At 36.8% G+C, this 25,768-nt stretch overlaps 1 protein-coding gene across 6 annotated transcripts in view; it reads left to right on the forward strand.

The window, feature by feature from the left end:
- The window catches only part of BARD1 (BRCA1 associated RING domain 1), a 53,300-nt gene that overhangs the window by 22,655 nt on the left and 4,877 nt on the right, over positions 1–25,768 (forward strand). For 5 of the 6 annotated variants that reach the window (XM_036421840.2, XM_045575391.1, XM_045575389.1 and 2 more), the window contains 5 exons: positions 1,993–2,073; positions 3,974–4,146; positions 14,017–14,122; positions 18,371–18,503; positions 19,032–19,124. In XM_036421840.2, the coding sequence (XP_036277733.1) occupies positions 1,993–2,073; positions 3,974–4,146; positions 14,017–14,122; positions 18,371–18,503; positions 19,032–19,124 (586 nt within the window). The remainder of the gene's footprint in view (positions 1–1,992; positions 2,074–3,973; positions 4,147–14,016; positions 14,123–18,370; positions 18,504–19,031; positions 19,125–25,768) is intronic. The other variant, XM_045575390.1, reaches the window with a different exon arrangement.

Here is a 25,768-nt window from a genome sequence, read left to right on the forward strand (position 1 = left end):
CAGCCTTTAAGGTGATACTTCAAAATATCAAATCCATTTAAAATTTCTTATAAGCCTTGGTAAATACTTTCCTCAGATGATGTTTTTTTTTCTTCTTGCTGTGGTTAATAAAAAAAGTCTCAATTATTTTGTAAGCTGTGAGGAACCTAAAAGTGAGTGCTTATTACTCAGAAAATATTATATTATAGAATAAAGCAATTTAAAGACATCAATAGCCGGAATTAATTTATTTCTTGGAAACTTCATATTGGTTCAAGCTTACCCAGTTACTATAGATCCTATCTAATTATCATAATTTTATTTATGTGCATAACATTAAATTTACATAAAGGAGAAGGATGAAAATATGTCAAACTTTTAAAGTACTTGGGGAGAGAAAGCAGGTTGGGTATTAAAAGCAAGCAATTTGCCAACAGTGTGGTGATTGTGGGGATGAGGGGTGGGCGGAGATGAAAGAGGGTATAGGGCAATAAATGGTGATAGAAAAAAATAAAGGAACAAAAGCAGTTTGTCAATCAGCTATACAGTTCAGGGAAGTCTAGGGGTGCAGTTGTAACAAAGACATCTTTGATGATATGAAGAGGTGACATGAGAGAAAAACACCACTGTCCAACAAACAGCCTTACAGGAGATTCTGACTTTAGTCTCTAAATTGTCACTCCATTCCTACGTGACTGTTCCCATGACTCCTCCATTCCACACTTGTGCTTACGCTATTTTACGGGCTTCTTTAGGTGAATATGGTTTTGTGATTACCATGCAGAGTTAGAATGAGGAACTTTTTGAGAAAGTTTTTTGACTGTTTCTTGTGTTTACTTCCATGTTGAAGGTTGGGAATGGGTGTGGTTGAGGCAGTTCATCTGCCCCAAATTATTTTAGAAAATTCATATTTGTATTTTGTCAGATTTTCCTGAACTCACTTGGGACTGACTTGAATATAGAGCAACATTTGCTAAATACATGTTACCTGGCATTAGATATATAGTATGTATATCCCTCAGGAACTATGGAAAAATATTTTTTATTTGAACTGGAGCATTTGATTTGAAATACATAGCATGTTTATTTTTTAGGTGCGTTGAATATTAAGGTCATTTTGTTAATTTAGGAATATATATATATATATATATATATCATGTGGATTTGCTTTTCAGAAAACTAAGTTACCATCTTAAGATATACTACATTTGAATGGAGCCCAAAACAATAAAATAAAAGCAAATGTTACTATATTAAGGGGTCTTAATTACTTTGACCTTATCAACTTCTAGAGGCTGAAGAGTTATTTCAGAAGAGTATAGGGGCTGGGAGTGGAGGAGACAGATTTTTTTCTCCCTAAAGAGGAGCTTCACAAAACACAGCAGTGTCATAAGTAACTTGTCAAATGGAAGTTTTCAATTTATTTTTCAGAGAAAGCTGTTAGTTATTTTTGGAAAAATTAAGCCTTGCTTCTGCCTAGAAAAATATCTTTGAGCAAATAAGGTGAATATAAGCTAAGTTAATGCATTAAGGATGGAGTGACAGTGCGGAAGACAGTTTTTGGCAGTCTTAACATTGGTTTTACTGAGCAGTCTTCCTGGCTTAATTTTGTTTTAAACAACACTAAGAGGCCATTTTTATGTGTGCTCAAAGGAATGTTTTTCACAAATGAAATGACTTTGAAAACTTTATTATGATCAGACAAATGATCTGTGGCTAGTGTCCTTTATTGGGTATTTTGAAATGAATTTCATTATGGGTTGCTTATAGCAGAGATTTTGTACTCTGTATTTAAGGATGTACGTACCATATGAATTACAGGACTTGGTACCTCAAATAGTTCAGAATACAAAACCTTATTATTTATTAACTTGTGACTAATAGGCATAAGGGAAAATATTTGTTTCATTTTATCTTTAAAGACGCAGAACCTTTAAAAACAACAAAACTCGATGTCTTATTTTGATCCTCGATGAATTTTGATTTCTTTTTGTTTTCTTTGTCTTATACTAGGGCGACATACCTTCTGTTGCATACCTCTTACAAAATGGAAGTGACCCAAATGTTAAAGACCACGCTGGCTGGACACCATTGGTAGTTTCCTATTTGCTTGTTTTTATTCCCATTCTGTTTGTTTTTCCTAGTTATTAATAGTTTATAGTTAAATAGTTGTTTTTGTATCACTCTCTGCCATATATATATATATATATATATATATATATATATATACCCTTGTTAAATCAGAAGACATATTTTCAACAAGAGAAAATGATTGACATCTAGCTCTTCAATTGTGATAGGCACTAAATGAGCTACCTTTTGACTGACTACCTTTAGATTTAAGAAACCAGTTATACCATATTATTGAACTTAGCAGCAACTGTGTGGAGAGCCAACATCAGGTTCCATGCTGCAGCTTTGCATGCGATTGGAAGCATTCTGTAGAGCACAGAGAGACCAGAGGAAATGGGTGCTTAGGAAGGTATCACCAGCAGTGATTCTTACTGAGGATCTACCTCAGCCTCACGTACATACCCTACCCAATTTTAAATATATAGAGGCAGTATCATTTCTAAAGTCTCTGCTCACTACTGTTAAAATGTAGTGTGAAGAGTAGTCTGGGAAAAGAATGGCACAAATACATGGAACAAGAGCCATGTGGGTTAATTAAATTAGGACGGTGAGTGTGTGATTGGAATATGGCCAAAGCTGTGTCAGCAGATGAGGTGGATGGCCTTACGCTGGGAACTGGAGAGTCACAAAAATTGGGAAATTCTTACTGGGTTAGAATGTTATTATGGCTTCTCTTTGCCAAAATTAAGGTTGGAAGGCTTAGTTAGGATCAGAGTGCTTGTTGTTCCACTCTGCGGCTTTGTAGTAAAAGTTGGTGAGTGATTTTTAGAGGATCTGATGCTGAATTTGGATTCCTTTATCCTAGAAATAAACTAAGCCTACAGATGTTTAGTTTAGTACTATCTGTTATGAACTGAATAGCACACGATGCCAGAAATGTATTAGATTACAACAGAGGGGCATTGTTAACAGTTCATGAGACATAAGGAAAGATTTGTATGTGAGATACCTTTGAACATTCCATTGTTACCAGTTATGTCATTCATTTAGTAAGCTCTTTTTAAGCATCTACTCCATGTCATTTCTGTTATCGATACTGGATATACAGTCATCTGCAGCTTTAGCAAGTAAGAGAAGCTTGTCTTATACACATTCACTTTATTGGGTTGTTATATACACTGAGTGGCAAGATTATTATGATCTCTGAATGCATAATAATCTTGCCACTCAGTGTATATTCTATATAATAAAAGGCTAAGATGCAAATTGTCCCCTCAACCAGTTCAACCAGCAGACAAGCCAGCCAACTGCACATGTCCCCTCCCCCAGCCAGGTTGGCCGGACCCCACCCATGCATGAATTCATGCACCGGACCTCTAATAAACACACACACAAACACACACACACACACACACACACACACACACACAGAGTGGCCGGATTATTATGCGTTCAGAGATCATCATAATCTGGCCACTCTGTGTATATGTGTAGACCACATAGCTTATGGCTAAGCTTCTGATTTAATGAATTCTGTTCAGCCTTAGAGAATTTCAAATTTTATGCATGATTTAGTTGTTAAATACTTTCTAAGTTTTATTTTATTTTTCTTGTTTTAAATTTCTTATTGTAGAATAATTTAGGAGCTCTTATTGGTTTAAAGCTACATTTTCTTTTAAAATAAGAGCACTTGACCTCAGGCTTTCATGAATTGCACAGATCTTGATCACCATGTATCTTATCACCAAGATTATGAATGGTGGGTTTTACTGTCAACAAAGTATGGCCTGTTGTATGAGTGTTTAGGTAAGAACTCAGTTTTGCTGACTAAGGTTCATATTTATTTTTCTAAAGTGTGGTTTTATTATGGCATTGCTCTTCCTCATCACTCTTCTCACTCCTTTTCTTTTCTCAAAATCAGCATGAAGCCTGCAGTCATGGGCACCTGGAGGTAGTGGAATTGTTACTCCAGCACAAGGCGTTGGTGAACACGCCTGGGTATCAGAACGACTCGCCACTCCACGATGCAGCCAGGAACGGGCACATGGACATAGTCCAGCTGCTACTGTCCCACGGGGCGTCCAGGAACGCTGTGTGAGTAGTTCAGCGTGCAGACTTTTTCCCATTGGCTTGTATTCCTAAATCACAGTCTATCGGGAAGCAGACTTTTCTAATCCAGTTGATGGCTCTCTTTCATAATTAGGTTAGATGTGACCATTAAATTCTGGATTTAGAATCATCATTCATGTCCTTTTTCTTTAAGAGACATAGTTGAGGGATATATGCTCTTTTAATTCAGAAATAGTTGTCCAATTTATTTCGGAAGCTGTGACTTCTTATACAAATTCATTTTTTTTTTTTATATTCTTTGGATTGATTAATACTTATTATTAGGAAAAGAATTAGAAGCACAGGAATAATTATTATATGCTTACCAGTATTTTCAAATTGTTTTAAATATTCAATTCCTTTCCTTTTTTTTATTTTTTTATTTCTTTACATTTACTATAACAACTGTTAAAATTCAGATGTTAGGCAAGGGCTGTCACACTATTTCTAAGATTTTTCACATCATTCAGCTGAAACTCTGGGCTGTTCTTTTGCAGGATCAGGGCAGAGATGTCTGTGCTGGCTGCTACATTTACAGTTGTCATTGTAAGGACTGTCAAGCAAATGCTGTGTCTGGATTTTATATCTGTAATCTATAACTTGTTTCATGTCTCCATATATATTCTTTTACTCTTTGCAGTTAATGAGGTAGCTGAAATGGAAATGCTTCCCTGTGTCCCCATTGCTTCTGTAGGTTTGGAAGGAACACCCAAAGATCAGACTTACTCAGGTTACAGAGGCAAATAGGAATTACAAAACGCAGAGCTGATAGGTTATCATTTATATAGGTAACCGAATGACAGATTACTGATACAAGAGTGCCTTGGCGCTTTTAGTTTCAGTAAGTGTGTCTAATATCCTTTCTTTCCCATCAGATGTGATAAAATACTTGGGGCAAATTCAGGGGATGAATATTCTTTCTTATTTTTTTGTTTTATACACACACACACACACACACACACACTTTGCATTAGGTCCGTATATAAATATGAGATATGGACCCTAATAGATATGACCCTCCTGTGGATGTAACAAGCTATTTGATAAAGCAAACAGTTGCTTGGGTCAGGTGAAATGGAATAGTTTCTGTCCTTGGCTTCTTAAATCAGTCATGACTACTTTAATGAATGGGGCACTGCTGGGGCATTAGGGAATCCAGGTTCTGTTTGTGACTCCATTATTGACTGTATAGCCTCAGGCAGGTTAATTTCTGTGCCTGTGTCCTCACCTATAAAACATGGATGATGCCTGTTACTTTTCTATTTCTTCAGAGCAGAGTGAGGCTTAATGAGCCAAACACAGAGCCTGTCTTGTGGCTCCTACACCACGGGTCTTCACTGCACTCTGAAGCTTATTAATACACAAGGTCTAGGCATGAGACAATGAGCGAATCTGTCCTCACAGGTGCCTTCACAGGTAGACATTCACCTGGTAAAGTGGCAGATGTAGGCATATCTAAAGCCCAGCGCTGTCGGTAGACCGACCGTTTTGCAGTGCCAGGAATGCTCTATAGCTGGACAGGGCACTCAGTAACCACTAGCCATCTGTTGCTATGGAACATTTGAAATGTAGCTATTGCTACTGTGGAACTCACTTTTAACACGAATTTTATTTTAATTAATTTAAATAGCCATATGTGCCAAATGGCCACCGTGCTGGACATTGGTTGATACAGTTAGGATAGTGGGGAAGGAGGGTTTATTTGTTAGGAGAGGTTGGGAATGACATTGGATAAAGGGTAGTAAGATAATTATAAAGCAAGTGCAGGGGTTGATTTAGTCCAGGGCAGTGGTGGGCAAACTCATTAGTCAACAGAGCCAAATATCAACAGTACAACCATTGAAATTTCTTTGGAGAGCCAAATTTTTTAAACTTAAAGTTCTTCTAACGCCACTTCTTCAAAATAGACTTGCCCAGGTCATAGTATTTTGTGGAAGAGCCACACTCAAGGGGCCAAAGAGCCACATGTGGCTCGCAAGCCACAGTTTGCTGACCACGGGTCTAGGGTTTAATAGTGTGGTAGCTATTTCTAAATGTTGTTGTTCCTTCTGTTCCAGACTGTTAGTCATCACACTTAAGTATTTTCTTTTCTGTTCTATTTCATAGTGTTGTTCACCTATTTGGCTTCACTATTTTCTGGTCTTTTTTTTCTTCAGATTACTTTTTATTTTACAGCCCACGAGCTTTCAAAAAATAAAAGCTTGGCCAAATTACTTATTTGCTTAAAATGCTTCACTGGCACTTCCTAATGTTTTTAAAATAAAAGTCAAACTTTACAACATGGTTTTCAAGTCCCTGGACGGTCTGACACTACTTACCTCTTCAGCCTTGTCTTTCTACACTTCCTCCTTCATTCCTTTTTTTGCAGTGACCTTTTAAAACTTTTTATGTCCTTAAAATGTGCTAGACTATTTTGTCTTCTAGCCTTTAAATAGACTTTTTCTCTTTGTCTGGAATACTCTTTTTGGTGGCTAATTTCTAATCTCAGCATTTCCTTTTGCCTGACCTCTCTTGATTCCTTTGTCCATATATTGCGTTTCCTTCCAGTCATAGGACTTAAGCAGTAGTATCTTTGCTTCATAGTATCTTCTTACTAGAGGCACACGAAATGTGTGAGCAGGTAGGGTCCCCAGGCCTGGCCTGCCTTAGAAAGTTCTGTATCTGTTATGTTTTGTTGTTAAATTGCATGAATGATGCTAACACCACATGACTTTAAATATTGGTGGAAGGTTCAAGAACTGTCTTCTCAGTAGTCATTTATAAAATATAAAGATTACTGAGAGCCTTTCTGTGGCCCAGGAAGTGGGAAGAGTCCACTCAGTAATATAGCTAGGCATCGAATGGTTATGGAAGGCCAGGCCTAGGAAAGGAAGAATGGAACTTCTCTACTGCAAAGTCGAGAGAACTGGAAAGCCTCTTATTGAATACCGGTGGAGGGAAATCTTGAAACCATATAAGGCAAGTCATGGTATCTAGGAATTAACCATATGCAATGTGAATTTAAAATACTGACACTTTATTTGCCATCTTCATGATTTAATTGAAAAGATCTAGGACTTTCATAGGTTCACCAACTGTATTTTCCCTAGAGGCTACGATCTTCAACAATGAATTTTCCTACTGCAAGGTTTCGGGGCCTTAAATCATTATGATTATGGAGGAAATATGTCTATAGTAGAAGGCCATCTATCTACTTGAGACCTTACCTTTTGCTTTGATTGAATTTTAATATTCTAACACCTTACTGATTTTTCTTAAAGTTCCATTTTACTGAGAGTGCTTTATTATGTGCTTTGAACTTTTGCTGTGCAAACTTTGGCATTTTTTTAAGTGCATCTTAAATATGAATTTAGTTTTAATTCCTTTAACTCTGAACTTTTATTTTCATGACAGATTTACCTCTAGTGTGCTAAAATAAGAGTCCATTTTTCAAGAAGATAGATGCATTCTGTTTTAACCTCAGACATTGAGAAAAGAGTTCATATCTTCTGTACTTCTTTGCTGCCTGAGAATATTTCTGTTGGTAACTGTTCAGAACTCCACTGACGGTCCTTCCTCCCCACTGCCTTCCTTCCACTGTGTCCTGGTGGGAGCCTAAGACAAGAGCTCCTCAGCCACATCAGAGCCATTCTGAGTGCATGGAGAATATCATGCTTTTTTACAGAAATGCGGTTTAGGATTTGGAACTTGATCTGCCATTAGCAGAGATTTCTTTGGAAGGGTGCAGAATTCTTAATTAGAAAATATTATATGCACCATTGCTTCTTTCAATTGCCCTACCAAATTTAATTTTTTAAAAATTAATTTCCTACAACAGATAATTTATGTTTTATAGCTTAAAAAAAACAACATGTTTCTCTTTTGAATTTCTCTGCTTTTCCTCTGCTTCACAGCAAGCCAAGTGACTTGAAAAATTAAAACCTATGTGCTTGCAATTTCATGTTTTTTCATGACGATTTTATTCATGGACTATCTCCTGTCAGTTGTGATAGGTTTAGCATCAGTAAAAATGCCTTTTTGCTTACGTGTGTTTAAGATTGAGTGACCTGTATGTGCCAAGTGCAAGTTTAAATGTGCCCATCTCTCACTCCCCCCTTTTAATAGTGGTGTAGCTCATCACAGGTACAGTTGTAGGCAGGTGCCTAATATATCATTCTTGAGGGGAAAGGACATTACAGGGTTATACTGTGTTCTGAACACCACTTCTGGGGTGAACCTTTAAACATTGTGGTTTAACCATTGGATAAGTATTTCTTTTTCATCAGTCTTAGTGATAAAAAAGAATATTAGAGAAAAAGTATTTTTAGGGTAAACTAGTATATGCTGTGTGTCTTTAGATTTGCACAAGAAAATGAATATCTATTTCAATATTACTTCATGTTATTAAGAAAACAGGCTGTTCTACTTTTCCTCGGTAATCCTCCATCATATCATTACAAAGCACATATGAAGTGCATTATAATGTTGGGGAAAATGAAGATAAGGGTCCTGTCTTCCGAAAAGGCAAATCTAATAATGTTAATAGCTAGCAATCATTAGCTTTTATTATCTGCTAGGCACTGTTTTATGTGCTTTTGGTGTATGGATTCATTTGGTCTTCGCGACAACCCTATAAAGTGGTAGGTTGTATTATTGTTCCCATTTTACAGATGAGGAAATGGGCACAATAGGTTAATTCTTCTAAAGTCACACAACTATTGAGTGGCAAAGCTAGAATCTAAATTCAGGCCATCTGATTCTGTGACCTCAGCTCTATCTATCATACTCTATTGATGCCATCTCTTCTGCTTACAACCATTAAGACAGCTGGCTATTTAGTGTTTCTTGGTGTCATTGGGATAAAGTCCAACTCTAATACCACCCTTTTGTTCTTACTTAATCTGGTACCATTAAAGGTGAAAAATCAATCACAGCTTACATTTCCAGAGCATCCCTTCCCCATGTGCATTCTCTTTGTCTGTCTGTCTGTCTCTTTGTGCCTTCCTCTCTTTATCCCTTTTCTTTTTCTGTCTTCCTCTCTTTATCCCTTTTCTTTTTCTGTCTTCTTGCTCTTCTCTTTCTTTTTTTGTTCTAATTTGCCCCACTAGCTCTCTTCAGTGCCTTTGCTCACTCTTTCCTCTCTCCTGGAATACTGGTATTCTACTTCTCTATCCCCTTCTTTTCCTTCTCCTTTCATGTCTAGGAAGTTTTACCAGTTTTAAGTCCTTCCTATTTGCTTCCCTCTGCTTTGTCCCACTGAGCTCAGTGAGGACAGAAGCTCATTGGTTCTTTAGTGACTGAAAGAGTTCTTAGAGTTTCTTGTTGGATGAATATTTGCCAAGATGATTACCAAATGATATTCATAACCCCCATGTTTACATACACGTTCTCATTCTGTGTGTATAAAGTAAATAATGATTAAATGATTATTGCTAGTTCTGGTATATGTATGTTATGTGTATGTATATTCATTGTACAGCCATTTTTTCTTGAATCTTTTAACTTCTATCAGTAGCAATGGTTCTCCAGTATTTCTTAGTAGCTTCGATGGCAAAAAGCAATAACTTAGGAACACTTAGGTTTCTGCAAAGACTTTAAAGTAAGTTTAAAATCTTCAATTACTAAAAGCTTTATATGAAATATATTTTCAAGATTCTGATGGAAAATAACAGCTAAAGGAATAGAGCAAGAATACATTAGAGGGAAAAAACTGGTAAAATTTTCCAATGTACTGTGTTGTGAAGGAACAGAAAAAAAATCAGAATCAAAGCGGTATCTTCTTGGTTAGTGATTTTGTAATCTTTCAATAACCAGAAAAATACATTTTTAGGGTTTAATGTAGATAAAACATATCATCTGTGTAATCATTTTAATCATTTGGAATTCACTGAATTCTGAGAGGCTTCCTTTGAAAGGGCATTCAGAGAACTGAACTGTTAGAAGTGGTGCATATGACAGGTGTTAATATGTGCTACATGTAAAATCTACATATAATGCGCTACATGTAAAATCAACAGTGAAGATGCTGATGTTTTTCCACATTCTGAGCACAGCCTGGTGTTACATTAGCCCATATGGCCCATAGAGAACTTAACTAGTAGACGCTTGTGCTTTTCCATTTTCACAGCTACATGCTGTCTTTGTCTCTAATGTCCATTGCTTCCTGCCTGATTATTTCATCAATTTCCATATTGTATTTGGCTCCTACGCACGAGCATGCAGTGATTAGACTCTCAGCCTTGATGGAAGGCTTTCTTCCATTCATTCATTCATTTCAGCAGTCATGTGGCCTATTCCCTCCACACACCCATCACATTCATCCACTACATTCCAATGTCTAGTCCTGGGGTTAAGGCCATTTTATTGGCTAATGTGTGTTCTTTACCTTCTTTGGAACTCATTTTACCTCATTACTTGTGCTTTGGTGTATACTTTGTTAGTTGTATACTTATCTGTTGAATGAATATATCTCCTTTAAGATTAAGGTTAATATTTTTTTAAGTCTTACGTATCTCTCCAAAATACCTAGTTTACATGTTAGGTTTTAGGTTAAAGTATGTCAGAAAATATGTTATATTTATTAACATTTCGATAAAATTCAGTCTGAAAGCTTCCTTAGGAACTCATTCTAATGAAATTATTGATGTTTAGCCTGAGTCTATGGTGTTGTGGCAGATCTAAAAAATATATATCTTTCCTATGTAGCAATGGAGAATAACAGATTTATCATGGTCTTCAATTAAAAAACAATCATATTGGTAGTCCCTGTGTGTGACATGTGACTTTTTCTTCTTGTGTTACCTATTTTTTTTTTAAAGAATACATTTAATTTTGAACATTTTGAACTGATTTTTTACTCAAAATCTGTGAGCAAAGTATTAGCTCATTCAAATATATCAATATGGAGGAAAAAAGGTTTTATGACTTTTTTGTGCCCCTATAATAGAAAGGAGAAATTATGCATATGCTCTGCCTTCTCTTGCTCTGGTTTATGAAGTTGCCATTTAAAATCTTGTGTCTGATTCCAAGTTACAGTGGTCCACAACATCACAGAAACATGAGGATTTAATAGGTTTAACTGATTACAGGTGTACCGGTTAATAATGTGGATTTTATAATCAAGGAAAACACAATAATTTTAAGAGAAACATCAAAGTGCTTTATTCAGAGTGATGTCCATCGCTAGCTACATATTTCCCCCATCTTTCAGGTAATTTGTGGATACTGTCCTAATAGAACTTTTCTTGTTTTGAGGCAAACCATTCAGAGACCAAATTTTCCACTTCTTTGTATGTGTTGAAGTGCTGCTTAGAAAGTGCGTGTGCCATCGATCAGAACAAGTGGTGATCTGAAGGAGCAAGGTGCTGTCAATACAAAAAATAGCATACATATCAAATTGCATATATATATCAACATATGTGTAACTCCATCTATTGAAAAAAATCTGCATTAACCAGTACACCTGGTATCTCTCAAACTAGCATTTGTAATGTGCCATTCTCTAGTTCACTAACAATACAGGAAGGCTAAGGGGCTAGTGAAAGGCTAAGGGGCTAGTGAATTGTGTTTAACTAGAAACTAATCACAATCTAAGTAGATTAACCACAGTGTTAAAGACCAGATGAGATAGTAAGCTTTGTGTAAAGGACTGTAAACATAAATTAGACTCTTACTAGTCATTAATGAAGCAGTTCTTCAGACAGTAGAAGCATCTTATGAGACCATTGTTTTATTTGTTAGTTTTTGGTCTAAAGTGCTCATTAGCTGATGGTCAGGTACTTTGGGAAGTACTTTCATTAACATTTTTTTCATGTTGTTACTGTAGACTTGATTTGTATTCATATAAAGTAAGTATGCTATAGTTATGCATTCAAGTACATGGGATTGGGCTCTTACATTTTATTTCTTTGAAGTACAAATTCTGCATTTGTCTTTGTTAAAAAGTCTTTATGTGTGCAGTGATTTTTTTTTTTTATGGCATATATTATGACTTTTTTCGTTTTTATTCATTTTTGCACTTGGTGATTTAAGACCTGGAATGTTGGTTTTTGAACTCTGATTTCCATTTTTTTATTATCATACTTACAGAGTATGTCTGTGAAGAGATCGTTGACATGTGGGCATAATAATTTAGGGAATGCAATTGAGAAGTATCAGTGTAGTGATGAGATCAGCTACTTTTGAAATAAGCTGAGATTGTCAGCTCTAACTACATGGGAATCTGTGAAGACCCACATTCCAGGACAGAGAAGTGTGTCGCTTTGTTGTAAACCAGAAAGCTGAAGTGCAGTCGATAGTAGTAAACCTCATCTGGAAGAAGACTGTTGCCAGAGAGAGGTCACACATACCTAAACCTGGGCACAAAGGGGACTCTGCAAATACAAATCTATCAGTGCTTACCTGGCACTGTCCCAATAAGGGATAGTGACTAAACCCAATAGTCATGGATAGCAGCCATTAGAGAAACATTTGTTTCTTAATTCATTTGCTTCTTTTCCCCGTTCTGTGCCATCAAAACAACTTCCTCTAAGGTCTTTAATGACTTGTCCCTAAACCCAATAGATGCTTCTGTCTCTTACCTGTGTGTCTCTCATCCAAGTGCCCTCCATTCAGTATCGGAGGTGACCCCCACCTCCTCCCTCTTCCCCTAATGTTTCACTGTTTTCTTCTGGGTCTTTTTCTACACATTCAATACAGTTGTAAAATCTGGTAATATACCATATTTATCATTTTATGTCCTTTTAATATATTGCATTTTCACATGAACTTTAGTGGCTGTTGTATGGATATACGATAATCTTAAAAACCATAAAAGATTATGTCTCATTAGTGTTGTCCCATGCACCAAAATGTTGCAGGTTTGATTCCTGGTCAGGGCACATGCCTGGGTTGTGGGCTTCATCCCCAATAAGGGTGTGCAGAAGACAACTGATCAGTGTTCCTCTCTGACATCAATGCCTCTCTCCCTGTCCCTTTATTTCTCTCTAAAAATCAATAAAAAATATTTAAAAGGTTACAAGAGAAATAGTTATTTAGAAAACTTCTGCCATGGTGTGTAGTATATTAAAATAATTTTGAAATTGTATGTAAGGAAGTAGATTAGTAGACAAGAGTTGTGTAATTTTTAGAATTTACTAATAAATGAAAGGCTAATGATGGGCAACAATGAGTATTACTGTTAATGGACAAGAAAAACAAGTCATTGGACCTTTCTCTGTCTGTTTTATCATCTTTGAAACAGCAGTCGTTGTGTGTGAATAATGTCTCCTCCAGTGGGATAGTCTGTGACCTGTGAATTAGAGAGTACATGTTGAGAAGTCTGCTTGTTCTCTGAACCATTCCAGTGTGTTCTGTGATGGTGTGGTTATTGCAAAGAGTAGTATACATACCTCTTAAAGTTAACTTTAAAAGTCACTACTTTAAGTTGTTTGTCATGTGGCATTGGTTTTCCTTCTTGTGGACCCAACTACCTATCCTGTGAATTTATTTGATTTCTGGTTTCTGTGTTTATTTATATAGATGATAGAGCCTATAATTGCTACAGTAAATTATTTTTATTTGCATTTGAAAACATCTCACACAGTGATTAATGATTTAAAATATTAACATGAACACAAGAATACAGAGTTGTGAAAAAATTCATGTGTAAATAACAACTTATTCAACTAAAAATACCCTCTGTGATTGTCTGGTGTCAAATTGAAGTTTCACCTCTTTTTCTGTTGAATTGAGCTGCTGTGTGAATTCTGAGTCATTTCTTTAGTAAAAAAAAATGTGTTAAGGAAGTTGAAAAAACTATTTTGCCGGTGCATTCCTTTAGTTAAGAATCAAATCACATATTTTATGTACTTAACCCACTTGTACTTACTTTGCTAGTAACATATTTGGTCTGCGGCCTGTGGATTATGCAGAAGGGGAGACTATGAAATCGCTGTTGCTGCCGCCAGAGAATGAATCCTCAGCCACTCACCATTGCTCAGTAGTAAGTGGGTTTAGCTTTGGGAAATTTCTTTTACTGAAATTGGTTATTAAAGAAGCAAAATTAAAAAATTTTCCAGCTAGCAAATTGCTTTCATTCATGAAACAATTATTGAGCACTTCCTGTGCATTAGCTCTTGTGAATTTGAAGACATAATTGGAATAAATGAATCAATAAATATTTGTTGAAACTCCCCCCCCACCCCCCGCCTCCATATTTTAGGCAGCATTTATCCAATTGATATAACTTTTATTCTCAAGGAGCTTACGTTTTAGTGGGAGATAGGGAACATTGTAACTGTGTAAGATAATCTAAATAAAATAATCCACCAGCATTGCCCACTGCAATCAGCTATACACAGTAAGTGTGGCAGTCCCAATAGAAGGAACCGCTGCTCCGAGATGAGGAAGCATAGACCTTGGACATCTGAGAAACAAGAGTTTGGTGTGAGAGGACATACGGTGTGTAAAAGAGGAACTGACAGTGAAGAGCTAGGTTGCGATCAGATTGTGAAAAGCTTTGAATTTCCTGAGGAGGAGTTTTGACTTTTATTTCCCTGGTCAGTGGGGCACCGTCAGTGTGTTTTAATGGAGTGGGACTGCAGAGGGTGGGCGGGAGTGGGACAAGACTGGAGACTGTGAGGAAGCTGTTGTGGCGGAGCCCAGGTGTGCAGTGTCAGGACTGGACTGCAGGTGACGGCAGTGAGGTGGGATGGGGAGGAGAAGAGCGTTTTGGAGAGATGGATGGTGGACTCCCTATATTTGGCAACTGCTCAGCTGGGGAAATAAGAAAAAAGGCTAAGTTGACATCTAGGACCATTAGGGAAGACTTCTTGTCCAATAAGGGCAGTGGTAATGAACTGGAAGAGAACCTAGAAATCGGGTTAATTTCCTCAATTTAGGAATGAGACCTAGAAAGGTTGTGATTTGCCCTAGGTTAATCAGCTGTAAAATTTTTTTTGAATGGATCCGTTAGAACACAAATTATTAGGTCAGTACTCATTCAGTCTCAGCATACTTAACAACTATAAATTGGTGCTTATTTTATTCATTTGAACTTGAACTCTTCTGGCAGGACACAGCATAACTAAGTTGTCATTTGCCAATGTTCCTTTAATGTAAAAGCCAGAGAAATATTATTTTTAATGTGTCAAAAATAAAGATATCTTTATGAAATTTTTGGAGTCTGAGGATATGAATGCCTCAGACTCAACGTGATTATCCTCCTCTCACTTCAGCTATCCAATTACTAATGTGTTTTTTCGTAAGTGGAGGAGACCTATACTTTGTGTGTATCACATGGACATGGCCAGTGAATATCATTATTTATTATCTTAATAGTAGATACTTCATAGTAAAGGTAGATACTGTAACCAACGACAAGTTCTAAGTTGAAAGGGATTTTCTCTATGTGCAATCATAAAAGCTAAGCTGTGGGACCTGCCTTCCTCCAATCGTACAGACTCCCTTCATGCATCCTTTTCCAGCCACATGGGCTGTCTTGCAGTTTTTTGAATCCACCAAACATGCCCCGTTTTAGGTCCTTAGCACTAGCTCTTACCTCTGCCAGGAAACGTGGGACCAGAAGTGCAAATGGCCCTGTACTCGGCAGATTGGACCCACCTGTATCTCACCGAAGAGCTCCGCTTTCCAGTATATGAACTGGCCCCTGCCGGATGGACAGGATTTATTATTTTGTTGCTTCCCTCACCCCCACCCCCAGCCCTCCCAGCTAGAATGTGAGCTGTGTGAGGGCAGGCGCTTGCTCTTTAGTGTACTCAGAACAGTGTCTGGCAGATTGCGGCTCTCTCTGTTTGTGTTGCCTGCACGAATGACTTCTGGAGGGCTGGTTGTTCATGATACACACTTGCCCCTGAAACAAGCACAAGTGCTTCATTGTTGAGTCTGAAATCCTTCAAGTCAGTGATTTCTAAACTCTGCGAGCTGCCTCAGGAAGCTTCCGGAAGAAGAAGGGGTGATGAGTGGGTGAGGGTGAGTTTCTCTACTTCCCATGTACAAGTTTTATTAGTCTCAAGTGCAGGTTAATGGCTGTTGGGAAGCATGTTTACATTTGAGAAGCAGTCTTGAAGCTTCAAGACTTAAAATGCTGCTTTCTGGGTTCATATTGTGAATTCTCTGCCCATGCTCCCTTTGAGCAACTTCTGTGTCCTTTTCCTTCTTTTCATAGTTCTTAAACCATATTTTTTTATAAACTCATTAATTAAGAATAAGTGATTTATCTAAGAAGACATTCCATATTCAGTTTTGCTTTAAATGAGAGTTTAATGGCAGTGTACATAGTATCTGATCGCTATCAGATCAGGGTATTGAACCCCTTGGGGTGTGTTGTTGTTGTTTTTTAATATATTTTTATTGATTTCAGAGAGGAAGGGAGAGGGAGAGAGAGAGGGAAACATTAGTGATGAGAGAGAAAATCATGAGTTGGCTGCTTTCTGCATGTCCCACACTGGAATGGAGCCCACAACTTGGGCATGTGCCCTGACGGAGAATCGAACCCTGACCTACTGGTTCAAGGTCAACGCTCAATTACTGAGCCATGCTGGCTGGGCTTGGGGTGTTTTTTGAATGTCTTCTGAAACTCATGGTTCTCAGATCTCTGCTTATTCAAGCCAATTGTCTATTACCCCCTCCCTTCACCACTGTCTCATATAGGCGTGTGGCTTCCTTTGATTTTGGGTCAGGGCACATGCCCCAGTTTCAGGCTCGATCCCCAGGAAAGGGCATGCAGGAGGCAATGTATCAACGATTCTCTCTCATCATTGATGTTTCTCTCTGCCTCCCTCTCCCTTTCTCTCTGGAATAAATAAAAATATATTTTAAAAAATGAATTATTGAGGTCTATTTATAGATGTAGCCAACAATGTAGATGTAGTATTGTAGGACATCAGACTGGATGAGTGATCTCTATGATAGGTGAAGTGCATGTATAAATGCCAGCTTTCTCTAATCTAGTTGCTGAATTGGGTTGGTGGTCATATTGTCAGTGATTCACTCCTCTTCTTTGGAGCTTTGAGATGCCAGATATCCAGTACACACATAGACTCACACAGATAAAACCCTAGGACTTGTATTTGAAAATTGCACTCTTGTTCTTTAGATTTATCCTTTAATACATTTGTGTTGGTTTACCTTTTGTTTTCTTCATTGCTCAGTCATTGCTTTTTTAAAAAAAATCAGATAACTTTCAGCTAATTCTGATTCCAATTCCATTTATTAAATTTCTGTTGGCTACTGTTGGATACACTATCTGTCCTATTACTTTTTTACTTTTTTTTTTTTGAAGCTTTCAATTCTCTTCCCTAATGCCATCCATTGATGACTTCTCTTTATTTTTGTCTTTTTTAATCTTCAGTAATACAGTTCTCAGTCTTTCTTTTTAAAAAAATATATATTTTATTGATTTTGTACAGAGAGGAAGGGAGAGAGATAGTGAGCTAGAAACATCGATGAGAGAGAGTCATCGATCAACTGCCTCTTGCACACCCCCTACTGGGGATATGCCCGCAACCAAGGTACATGCCCTTGACCGGAATAGAACCCGGGGCCCTTCAGTCCCCAAGCCGACGCTCTATCCATTGAGCCAAACCGCTTTCGGCCTCAGTCTTTCTATAGCACTTCTTTCCTTCCCATGAGCTTCATTGACTTACTACTAAGGTGAATCTGGTATAACTTTTGTATTCTCTTATCTATTTTTATTTTCTTGGTTTTGAAAAGTAACTATTCCAGGGATAAAAATAGGTCTCTATTAGATTACTGCTGTTCTAGATGTTTTAGTGTTTTTATATTTTATTTTTCACATAATTTATTTCAAACTAAATAGACCAAGTTTGAGTTCAACTCTATTAAAATAAGTTAGTGGAGTGGAGACAGGGAATTGATTATTTTAAATGGGTATTTGGGGTTACTTTAAAAACAAACAAACAAACAAACAAAAAAAACTTGTTAGTGACAGAGAAGTTGTAATACCCTAAAGAGATGCAATTTAGAATCAAGGAAACAAGATGCCCCGAGAGAAAAGAGCTATCCCACATAATATTTAAATGGGGAGGGGGAGAGGACGGTCATTTAAATGGATTGAGCATTAAGGTTTTGAGTGATGAATGAATGGAAATATTGGGAATTAGTATAGAGTAAGCTAAGTAATGAAATTCAAGCTTACATCAGTGAAGGTCAGCTTCTTTCTTGCTCTGGTCCTTCAATATTGTTAACATGGCATCTCCCTTATTCCCAGGTGCCTGCTGCCCAGCGGAGGGATGGGCCTCTTGTGCTCATCGGCAGTGGGCTTTCTTCAGAACAACAGGGCATGCTCAGTGAGCTGGCAGCCATTCTTAAGGCTAAGAAATGTGCCGAGTTTGACAGTACAGGTGAGGACTCTTCATTCATTTTTGGTAGAAAAAAAATTTTAAACAGGTGATTCCTCTGTAGAACTCCATTGGGTTATCACTATGTACTTTTCATCTTGTAATAAATCTAAAATCTTCCTATAGTGATAAACCACTTATAGGCTTAATTTGGTTAGGAAATGTAAAGTTTGCTCTTAGTTTAGTACAGAACAATATGTCAGAAAAGCAAACTTTTGAGTTTGCTAATGACAAATAAATTGTAGTGCATGTAATGCTTTAAATCCCCAGTTTAGACTTGAAAATAAAGGGGAAAATATGGTATAGGCTAGTGTGACTTTTAAGATATTTGCTTTATGAAATGATTTTTCATGTTAGTGGCCCAACTTCAGAATGATATCCAAAGAAGGCTTCTACATTTACAAATTGTTGTTTTTGAAGAAAATCCAGATAGAAGTTTATAAGGTGCAGACTAGTTATAAAATGCAGACTGGTAAAGTAATTATTTTGGTTTCTGTATCTGATTCTCCTTTTGCTTTTTTTGTATTCTAGTGACTCATGTCATTATTTCTGGTGATACAGTTCAAAGTACCCTGAAATGTATGCTTGGGATTCTCAATGGATGCTGGATCCTAAAATTTGAATGTAAGTGGTAGATTTGAGAGAATTAAAAAGTGAATTAAGTAGACTAATTTCATTTTTCATAGTGTACTGTTGCCAATAATTATTAAAGGAACTTATACTAATTTTCTTACCTCTGGCTAGTATTGCATTTTACAAAAGCTTGTCATATTTATGGAATCATTTAGATGTTCGTGGTAAATGCTTATAGATATGCTCTGGTTTCAAAGTATTTTTTTCTACAATACGAATTATTTTAATAATGTGTAAATGGATTGTAGAGTAGACTTTTTAAAAAATTTATCTTTATTGATTTTGGAGCGGAAGTGAGAAGGGGAGAGAGATAGAAACATCAGTGATGAGAAAGAATCATTGATCCTGCACGCCCCCCCACTGGGGATCGAGCCTATAATCCGGACATGTATCCTTGACTGGAATAGAACTTGGGACCCTGCAGTCCACAGGCCTATGCTCTGTCCACTTAACCTAGGGTTGTATAGTAGACTTTTTAAGCCCAAGCAATCCATATTACTATTGAGTGATCAATTTAACTTAATAAATGCATGTTTTAAATATACTGTTAGGGAATAAAAGTACTTTATTGCTTTTCCTCTATGATTTCTAAAAACTTATATGTAAACACTCCTTTGCCTTTCTCAGCTAACCTGATATATTTTAGCAAACTGCTGGGAAATTTAGACTACGGTACCTTGTGTAACACCCAATTTGGGGCAATTATATCAACTATTATCTAGACCTTGCTGCAAATGTATCCCCATTACCCGCTTCTTGTTGATAGTCAGATAACACCATTATCAGAGCTGCTTTCACCTTTCCTACTCTTGACTTGTTTGCTTTTCTTAGCCTTGGATTCAGTTAGGACTTACAAACAAATAAAAAGAAAACTAACACAAGGTTATTTTCTACTCCCGAGTAGCAAAATTATCTACTTTGGTTACAGTGGCTAAAGTAGGACATAGATTGACCTTTTTTTGTAGAAAAGAATAGTGGTGGTAAAGGGGTTAAGGAGGAGTCTTGAGTATTTTTATCCTAGTGGGGGTTACCTTTCAAAGGTAATTAAATTATATATTTATAGGCATACACATATCACACACACATAAGTGCATGTGTAACTGATGAGATCTGACTAAGCTATGGATTGCATCAATGTCAACTTATGACTTTGGATATTGTGCTATAGTTGTGTAAGATGTTAACATTGGTCCCTGGAGGAAACTGCATGGGACTTCCTGTGAATCTAATTATTTCACATAAAACATTTAAAGAAACATTTCATATATTTTTATGAAACTTTCTTTTTAAGAAGCAAATAATGGGTCAGAATTAGTTTTTAAAAACTCTGTTTTATGGCTTTGTGCTTTGAAATTTTTAGGGTAGAAATGCTTGATTTATTAAGATCTTAATTTTATTATTAATTTAATGTATAGTTTGAAGTTGATTTGGTTTATAAAACTGTTTCCTTTTAGCATTTTGTATTCATGTACTATAAAAAAAAAGCTATTTATTGATTTTTAGAGAGAGGAAGAGAGAAAGAGAGAGATGGATTTGTTGTGCCCCTTATTTATTCATTTACTAGAGGCCCAACGCACGAAGATTCGTGCAAGAAGGGGCCTTCCTTCCCCCAGCTGCCGGCACGGCCTTCGCTCCAGCCGGAGCCGCCTTTCTGCCTTCCTATGATGCCCAGATGCCCCGAGGCCCAGAGCAGCTCTGGCCGTGCAGAAGGCCTGTCTCATTGCCATGGCAATGATGCAAGTGCTCTGCGCCTGCATATGCAAATCCACCACCATCTTTGTTGGGTTAATTTGCATACCCCTTCCTGATTGGCTGGTGGGAGTTGCGAAGTTAGAGTCAATTTGCATCTTATTCTTTTATTAGTGTAGATTGGTTGATTTTTTGTCTGTGCCCCGACCAGGGATTGAACCAGCAATCTTGGCCTATTAAGACGAATATCTAACCAACTGAGTTCCCAGGTCAGGGCAGTGTAAATGTCCTTTATAAATGCAGCTACCATTTGTCTTGTGATGCTGGTCTTCACTGATATGTTCCTGTCCAGCTAAGTGGATGTGACTGGCAATGGCACCCCCTCTGACCTCATCATTCTGTTGTTAGTCTCTTTGAATCATGACCAATTTAAAAAATATGGTCCGAAAAAAATTTTTTTTTCTTTTTTGTCTCATTCCTATTTTTTTTTTTTTTTTAACTTTTTTTACCTTTCAAATTCATGGCAAGTCTTACTGGGCCTCAATGTTAAAAAACTGATTTAAAATGATTCCATGATTCTAGATGCTTTTGTACTGAATCTGTGTCAGAAATCTTGCCAGTGGTTACAGGAAGGAATACATTTTCATAATAATAAGGTGTCAGTAATAAAGCCATGTGAAATTTTGAAAGTTATGGCATTTACCACTTAACTTGAGTACCGTATATGGTTCTTGTGAATATGCTGAACTTGCATTTGATTACATATTACAGGCTACATGATTCATGTCCATAAAATCTGCCTTCTTTAGGAAATGGAAGTTTTTGTCAATCGAATGGCTTGTCAGTGTCATTTTTATAGAATCACTGATGTACTCTAGCTGACTTAATAGCATGCTATTTGGTGATTCTCACAGTAGTGAATAACATATACTAATATCAGTGATTCTTTCCGTGTAAAGGATGGATGGGATCTGATAGACATTCATAACACTATACTTTCTAATACAGAGTCCAAAGAGAAATAGCTTTAGGGCTTGAGACAATTACTTTAAATAGTCACTGGGTTTGTACAAAACGGGCAAGAATGCTCAAAATACCTCTTTTTGCTAATATATATTTCTTGCAGTTTCTATATCCTTAGTCTTAGGCATTCGGTGTGATTAAAAAAAAGTTCAGGACTATTCAAAACTATCTGGAAACCATGTATATCAAAGAAAATATGGAGCAGAGCTTTCAAAGTTAATTGTAAAGTTTTGTGACTCATTAAAACTAGATATTGCATTTGAGGTTATTCATTTTGTTGGAGACAAAATCTTTGCTGGCTTAACTATGTAGAAACATAGTTAATATAATCTATTTTAATGGGATTTTCCATAAACTACAGAGATTCAAGGGGAAACTAATTGTTCTCTGGATAATTGACTTATTTAATAAATTAAACAAATTAACAAAAAGAAAAACTGTTCAATTTATTGGAAGTTTTCTGTTTAAACATGTTTTGTCTTTGTTGGTAATAACCCTTATTTTTCTACGGTGTATGTGGAGAGTGTATTAGAATGTTCACTTATTGGATTTAGCATGAGGTTTGGAAAATCAGCCATAATTTTGCTGTTGCACCATTCTGTCTTATATGTATTTTTCAGATATTTTATAGAAATAGGAGCTAGAGACAGGAAAAGTTTCTTCTTTAAGATTAAATTTTTGGCTGAGATTCTATTTTAGTTCTAGTTTTAGGACTAACCTCCTCATAGGCAACTTATAACCAGCTCTGTATAAGGGTGAGTTTTGGTAGGGAGGTGATTAGAATGAAATAATGGAAAAAATATAAATGTCATTTCATTTATCTCTGAGAGTATAAATAAGGTAGAACTGCATTCTAAAGATGTAAATGAGCTGTCAGTGCGAAAATATGTTTTGACCTGCCCTTATAGTACACTGCTTTCAAAATTTCCTCTAGTCGAACCTTTAAAAAAAAAATTAAAAAAAAAAAATTCCGCCTCTTCATTTTTCATCATTGTAAAGGGGAGAACAGATGGCTGTCATCTTTTCTTTAATAATCTCTCCCTCTTCCCCATTCTCATTTAAGTTTAAATAAAACTGCTGCTGTGGAAGTTTTGAAAGTCCTCGGCACCTCAGGGAATTGCCATGGGAAGGTGCCAAACAGTTGACATTGGACTTGAGTCTGTGGTGCTCGGAAGGGCCAAATAAGGTGGTTTTTCCTTTTTGTTTTAATTTGGGGAAGATGGAACCTAAAAGACAATCATTATTTGTCTTTTTATTATAAACCTTGTAATCAGGTTAATATGCTTTTACTTTTCTATTGAAATTTATTTCTTCAAATGAATATTGAGAATGCTGTGGAATTTTAAAAAAATTAATGTAATTTTTTTATTCAAACTTTGCTAATTATCAAAAAATGAATATACCAAAGCATTTATATCAACTAAGATTGATTAGGCAACTTCATACTTACAGAAATTCTTTACTGAAATTTTGTAAAAATAAAAATAAACATCCTTTGGCCTAATAATTTCCCTTCTGAGAATTTACCCTAATCAAGTAATGAAGATAAAAGAACAAAAAAATAAAATTATTTGTGTTATTATTTCTAACTAGAGGCCTGGAGCATGAAATTCATGCATTGGGGGGTGGGGGGAGTGTCCCTCAGCCTGGCCTGTACTCTCGCAATCCTGGGTTGCTGGCTCCTAATGGCTCACCTGCCTGCCTGCCTGCCTGATCACCCATAACCACCTCTGCCTGCCTGCCTGATTGCTCTTAAGTACTCATCTGCCTGCCTGATTACCTCTAACCACCTCTACATGCTTGCCTGATTGCCCCTAACCGCTCACTTGCCTACCTAATCTCCCCTAACCTCCTTTGCCTGCCTGCCTGATCACCCCTAACCACTTTGCCTACCTACCTGCCTGCCTGATTGCCTCTAACTGCCTCTGCCTCAGTCCCTGCTGGGAGGCTTTGTCTGGAATGACTTCCAGAAGGTCATTTGGCTGTCCAGTCTAATTAGCATATTACACTTTTATTAATATAAATAGCAAGAAGTTGGGGGAATAACCTAAATATGAAATAAGAAAATTCTGTAAGTTTTAGCAACATTCTCTGAAAAGAATTATATTTTTATATGATTATTAACACTGAAGTATGAAAACAGGATTGTTTCAGTTTTAAAATGAATAGGACAATTAATACCTCTACTTTCAATAATATATAAATGTGTGAATGCAAACAGCAAAGAAATAATCAAAAGGAAACAGTAGTAGATTAGTAGGTAGATACCTGTTTGTTTATAACCATTTTAAAAACAGTGTGTCTGTTCAGCAGAATTCAAGTTCTCTGGAAATAATAAGTTGCAATAATAGTATCTTCTTTACAGTTTTTCCAAAGAGTAATTGGATAGGTGAGGGCTTAGGTCTTAGTCACAGAAATTATAACCTGTGTGTGTGCACTTCTCCACTCTAATCCATCAGATCTTTTATACCTGTTAGGCAGACCTAGCAAATACAGTGTCATATGGTGATTGTTCTAATCAAAACAGTTATTCTTTTTTTAAAATGTTCTTTTGTTGTTTAAAGTATTACAAATAGTAGTACATAAGTCTGCTTTTTTCCCCTTTGACCTTCCCGGGCCTCCCCTATCCTCTTGGCACATGCCCCCCCCCCCCCCCCCCCCCCCCCCCCCATCTTGCATCCATTGGCTATGCTTATATGCATGCATACAAGTCCTATGAAAGGAAGAGGCTGTTTAGATGCAGCATCAGGCCAAAGCAGATACAATTTATGTGGTTGTGTCCACACCCGTTTAATTTTTGTGTCTTTGAGTGTGATGTGTATTTTCCCACTCACTGCTGTCTCCACACCTTCCTGCTGATTAACACCAGGCTCTTCCCAGCTGTTTGGAATCTGACGGGCTCTTGTACACATTATGGTTAACAACCCTTGGACTAGATGTCACTCCCAGCTTGTAAGAAATTCTTGATGTTTCTTATGCTATGACAGCAGTTCTCACAGAGCACTTTGTCACCATTCAGAATGCTGTTCCTTAGTTTTCAGTGGGGAAACACGCTATATGTTATTTTAGTTGGAGCTTCATTAGGTAGCCTAGAGAGTTGGCACATTGTTCCTTAGAATAAGAGAGTATCAGAGGAATGTATTCATTCAGCTCAGTAATTAACTGTGGATTTTTCTGCCTTACTTCACAGAAACTTACTGAACAGCTGCCATAAAGCTGAAAGGTTTATGACTTGCAGCATATTTACACTCTGAGGCACTAGTATCTTCCTGGGGAGGTGCCACGCTTCCCTGATGGTGCCTGCCATCTCCTTTTCTTGATGCCAGCTTACCTCATTCTAGTATCTATTAAGGCTACATTCTGCTGAGTGACTAATGTCAGTACATTACCAGCATTGATAGATACTGTTTTAATATGCTTTTTTTTGACAGTAAATGAAACCATAATGAATAAGCAACAAGTATAGTCATGGCCCATTAATTTATTTCTTTAATTAGACATTAGCCATCCATTTGTTACAGTAGATACATAGGAGTGTTCAGGGTTAAGTGGTTAAGTCCTTGGCTTTATAGGTTGGTATATTCATTGATCTAAAGATTCTGTTATGAATGCTCTGCAAATATTAAGAAAGATTTAGAAATGGGGCTCTATGCTTGATAAAAAGCTGAAGTAATAGTTTACATGTAAAATAATGAGTGTGATGTAAGTCAGTGATATAGCTAGATTGCTAATGTTTTGGGGGTTTGGTGTTAAATATGGAAGTAGTGTATGATGTAATGTGAACACACTGGCAATGTTTCTGGGATAATACTTTGACCTAGTCGGACATTTTGAGGTTCATTTTTCATACACAGTAAAGTTACTATTTTAATATTAGCTTCATTAGAAAAAGTTTTTTACTCATTGAGTGATTAAAAATTGTC

The sequence above is a fragment of the Pipistrellus kuhlii genome, unplaced genomic scaffold (genome assembly GCF_014108245.1).
Source record: "Pipistrellus kuhlii isolate mPipKuh1 unplaced genomic scaffold, mPipKuh1.p scaffold_m20_p_7, whole genome shotgun sequence".
Lineage (NCBI taxonomy): Eukaryota > Metazoa > Chordata > Mammalia > Chiroptera > Vespertilionidae > Pipistrellus > Pipistrellus kuhlii.